Below are 4,390 nucleotides of genomic sequence, written 5' to 3'. Positions count from 1 at the left end.
TATCTCTGATAGCTGTGACATTCTCTCTTCTGTCTGTAAAGTTAACGCTTTCATGATTTGGCATTTCTTAATCAGATTTTTTGTCTCCTGAGATAGCTTGCCGATATCCTGTACAACCATCCTGCCGCTTACTTCTACTGTGCATTCCGTAACGATAGCTGTGAAGTTATCGTTCATTTTTTTAACATTAAGACAGTCTTCCTTGGTTAAAGCCGAACGTCTGCTCTGCAGCGATATCCTGAATTCCTCTACTCACCCTCTTACCGCTAACTCATGAATGGGCTTCCACTTCAATAGTTTCTTCCTTCCCTCTTCAAACCTGAGCTAATCTGAGACCTTACCATACTGTGGTCATTAGAACACACCGTTCCAACGACCTCCATATCCGGCACAATGCCAGGATGAGAGCATACCATGGTGTCTGCATCGTTTTTTGTCTCGCAATTGGGGCTCTTCCACGACCACTTCCCGTTCTTTCATTTGCGGAAGGAGGTATTCATGACCAGTGAATTATTTCGCTCCGCGAAATGTACTAACTCCCCTCTGCTATTCCTGCAGCCTATGCCATAGTCAGCTACCGCCTGGTCTCCGGCCTGCTTCTTGCCTGCCTTCGCATTGGAGTCAGCCATCAGTACAGTGTACTGTGATTTGTCTTCGTGTAATGCGTTCTGTTCGCCATCGAGAAATCTTTATGAAAAAAGATTTGTGGTTTCTTGATGCAGCTCACTGTAAGCCTTGTGTTTTGCTCTAGTAGTTTATATTCGAGATTCTACACCAAGTGACCTCTCAATTTGGAGCCTCTGTAAAAAGTTCAGACCCCAAGAAGCTTTGCTTCTTGGCCACGCCTTGCTGCTCGTTATGCAGCCCTCGCTACCCAAATTTCTTGATGGTAAAATGACCACCGGTCCTCACCCACCTAAGCTTATGACTTCCACGGATGCTACGAGAGCCTCACTTCACGGCTTAGATGCAAACCCCATCGGGCCCTATACTTCTGACAAATTTAAGCTGTACGTAGCTGAGTAAGCGCCTATACAGGGTGCCCCAGCTAACTTTGCCCAGAGATTATAAATATTCCGCGGCAGTCTAAGGCGACACCATTAAATGAATGTTGCTGGCTAGTGTATGAAGAAAGACGCATTATTTTTTGTATTGTGGTTAATTTGCATATTTACTTTAGATTAATTAACTAACTTCACAAGCAACGAAGATAGGCAAAAAATCAAAATGAGAAAGTTGTAGAACGGTCCGCCAACCGTCTAATTAAACAGTTTCTAACTTTCTGTTTATTACGTATTAGCTGCTTTCCGCTCACTGCAGATGCTCGCGAAATAAAAAAAAACACGTGACAAGACCGCTTGCGCGCCGCGATTGCAGTGCTCTCAAACGTTTCGCGTAGGAACCAACAGCACATTTAGACCAGTGTGCTGCCACTTTAAAAGATAACAGGGCAGCGGCGCAGCAGTTGACTGTGCGATTTATGCCAGCGGTATGCTTCCCTCGCGGCGATTCATGATAGGGATAAGCTGACGCGGCCCGTATCGATTGCGCTGGCATAAATCGCACAGCCAGTTCATTTGTCGCAGCTTTGTCACCTTTTCATCGGCAGCACACCCGTAAAGATGAGCTGTTCCTTTGTAGGCGGAACATTTGAGAGCACTGCAATCGCGTTGCGAAAGTGGACATGAAAAGTGGTATTTTTTTTTGTACTTCGACGCCATCTGCAGTGAGCGAAAAAAAAGAAGCTATTATGTAATAGACGGATATTCTGAAAATCTTCACTCGAACGTTTTGCGGACCGTGCTACGTCTTTCTCATCGGAAAAATTACGAGGAACTTTAGCGGCTAAAGTGCTGAAAGGCGAAAGCCTGAGTGCTGCATTCTGCGACGGGATTGTTCACTGCACATTTTGTTGGTGCATTAATTAACTGCCAATTAATGACGCTTAAGCTTCGCCTTTAGGAGTGGAACGCGACAGCGTGTTGTAGCACTGCCACGGAGTCCAAGGAACGCCACCACCCGTTCGGCGCGATGCGTTGCCCTTTGAACGCAACGCTTTTTGAGGAAAGGAAATGGGGCTGTAATTCTCTGTCATCTCGGTGGACACCTGAGCCGCACCGTACAGGAAGGGAAGAAGTGTGAGTGAAAGAAGAAAGAGGGACCGTAGTGAAGAAAATGAAAATTGTATTTGAAGAAAGGAAATTACGCATTAACTGTCTCACATATCTCAGTAGACACTAGTCGAAAATTGTATTTGAGGAAAGGAAGTTGAGCAGTAACTGTCTCACGTATTTCGGTGGACACCCGCCAAAATTCGCGCGCGGTGACGTCACGACAATTTGGACAATCTGAAACGCGGACAATTACGCCTTGCTCGTGGGTAAATTGGTTTCTGAGGAAAGGAAATGTATCTGTCTCTCATATCTCAGTGGACACCTAAACCTCACCGTAACGGGAAGGGAGGAAGATGGGAGTGAGCGAAGACACCGTATTCACTAGACGCACCTTTGTTCATTCCAAACCATCGTGCTGGCATGGCGGTGTCATTCTGCCTCCGGCAGCCGAGCTGAACGGATCGCAGGGTCATGGGCTCCAGCGGAGCGGCGATAGCGGCCTTTGACGGCCGCGGAAACAGGATCGATTACGGCGAAGATAAGGATTACCAGATCATTTTGCCGACACTGCCAACAGGACGTGTTGTTTTCAACACCGTTTTTCTTCACGGCGACGTGCGAGCGAGGCCGTTCCGGGTCGAGGACTTCCGTGACGCCCTGGCCGAGACCGGTACGCTCCCCGACGTGGTCGCGTTGGGGGGTACCAAATCAACCATGTGTGGGCGGTTACCCTGCGGAACACGGAGGCAGCAAAGAAGTTGCTCGCCTTCAATGAGCTGCAAGTTAAGGGACGTGGCTGCCTCATTATCGACCCGGAAGACCAGTAGGTGAAGCTGCGGCTACACTGGATGCTTCACGGTGTGGCCGACGACGACATCCGGACGGCATTCGCGGCATTTGGCAAAGTGACCGACGTTACGCGTGAGCGGTGGCGGATACAAGGCGTCAATGACAAGAGCTCAACGACAAGAACTGTCCTATTGAAGTTGAAGCCCGGCTTGAAAGTGGAAGACCTGCCACACCAGGTACGTGTCGCCAGAGAGTTGGCTCTTGTCGTGGTGCCTGGGCGTCCAATGCAGTGCTTGCGCTGCCATGGTACGGGCCACGTGCGGCGTGAATGCAAGGTTCCCCGCTGTACGAAATGTAGGCGGTACGGCCACGCGGATAACGAGTGTGTCCGCACTTACGCGGTGGCTACGGGCGGTGCATCCAAATACTACTCCGCGGAACTTCTCATGGATGTAGTCGAGGTCGAAGAATCTGCGAAAGGCATAGAGGAACCCGAAAAGCAAGCAGGCTCGACGGGCTCTTCGGGACCCTCCAGCCGCGATGCCGGACGGAAACCTGAAGGGGCGGAACCTTCTAGAAAGGAGACGGAGGCGTCGAGTGATGAAGCAAGCGTGCCGGCGCGCCCAGAAACCGAGCCAGCGACTCTGACCGAGGAGAACCTTGACCAGAGCGGCGCCCGCACGACCAGCGTCCCTGCCCCAGCGAAGCGGCCACACGCCCAGACCGGAACCGAAGGAGACAAGGCGGAAGCCCCCAGCGTCGAGGAGCCGCCGGCAAAAACCACCCAAGGACGGCGGTCCTCCATCCGGCCACGACCAAATGTGTCAACGGAGAGGAGAGCCATCGACAAACCGCCCCCGCAGCCAGGCCTGGCACCAGCACCGGATGGCTCCGGTGTCAATGATGTCGTCTTGCCAAGCGCTAGACGCGAAGGGTAAGCACCAAGTTCCCGGCCTTTTTCTTCTGCATGAAAATGGCTCATGCGTTCCCCATAAAAGTCGGTACAATTAATGTCAGGGGACTGGCAAGCAAGAAGAAACAGAGCCAGGTGTACCGCCTTTTAACTGAGCACGACATTGACGTCCTGGCAGTGCAGGAAACGAAAATTGACGGGAAAGAAGAGACCGGGAGCATGGTGCGACGTTTCACGTCTAGGTTTTTTGCAGTAGCAGCCCACGGTGTAGGCACGTCTGCGGGTTGTCGCATTTTTGTAAAGAATGTACCGGGACTTGAGGTTCAGGCATATACGGCGTGTCCTTCGGGTCGATTTGTTTTGATTGACTTCCTGTACAACAAAACATATTGGCACATCATCTGTGTGTACGCCCCAAATGCGGTGGATGAGAGGACAGCCTTTTTTCAAAACGTTACAAAGGTACCGTACTTCAGTTGTGAGAAATCCCTGATCGTCATGGGTGACTTCAATTGCGTCCTCGGAGGCTGTGACAAAACCAGTGCACGGGAATTTAGGGACAGAAGCACTGAGG

The 4,390-nt window shown here is 50.8% G+C and overlaps 1 protein-coding gene across 1 annotated transcript; it reads left to right on the top strand.

Annotated features, from left to right (window-relative positions):
• Positions 1–3,187: 3,187 nt before the first annotated feature.
• Positions 3,188–3,841, top strand: LOC149354732 (uncharacterized). The gene has a single exon (XM_089576029.1). It carries the CDS (start codon positions 3,188–3,190, stop codon positions 3,839–3,841), a length of 654 nt encoding a protein of 217 aa, XP_089432155.1.
• Positions 3,842–4,390: the final 549 nt, after the last annotated feature.

This window comes from Amblyomma mixtum, chromosome 3, assembly GCF_055824585.1.
Source record: "Amblyomma mixtum isolate Tamu chromosome 3, ASM5582458v1, whole genome shotgun sequence".
In the NCBI taxonomy this organism is placed as follows: Eukaryota; Metazoa; Arthropoda; class Arachnida; order Ixodida; family Ixodidae; genus Amblyomma; species Amblyomma mixtum.
The sequence above is the reverse complement of the archived record's forward strand: the minus strand, read 5'-3'. Positions and strand labels throughout refer to the sequence as shown.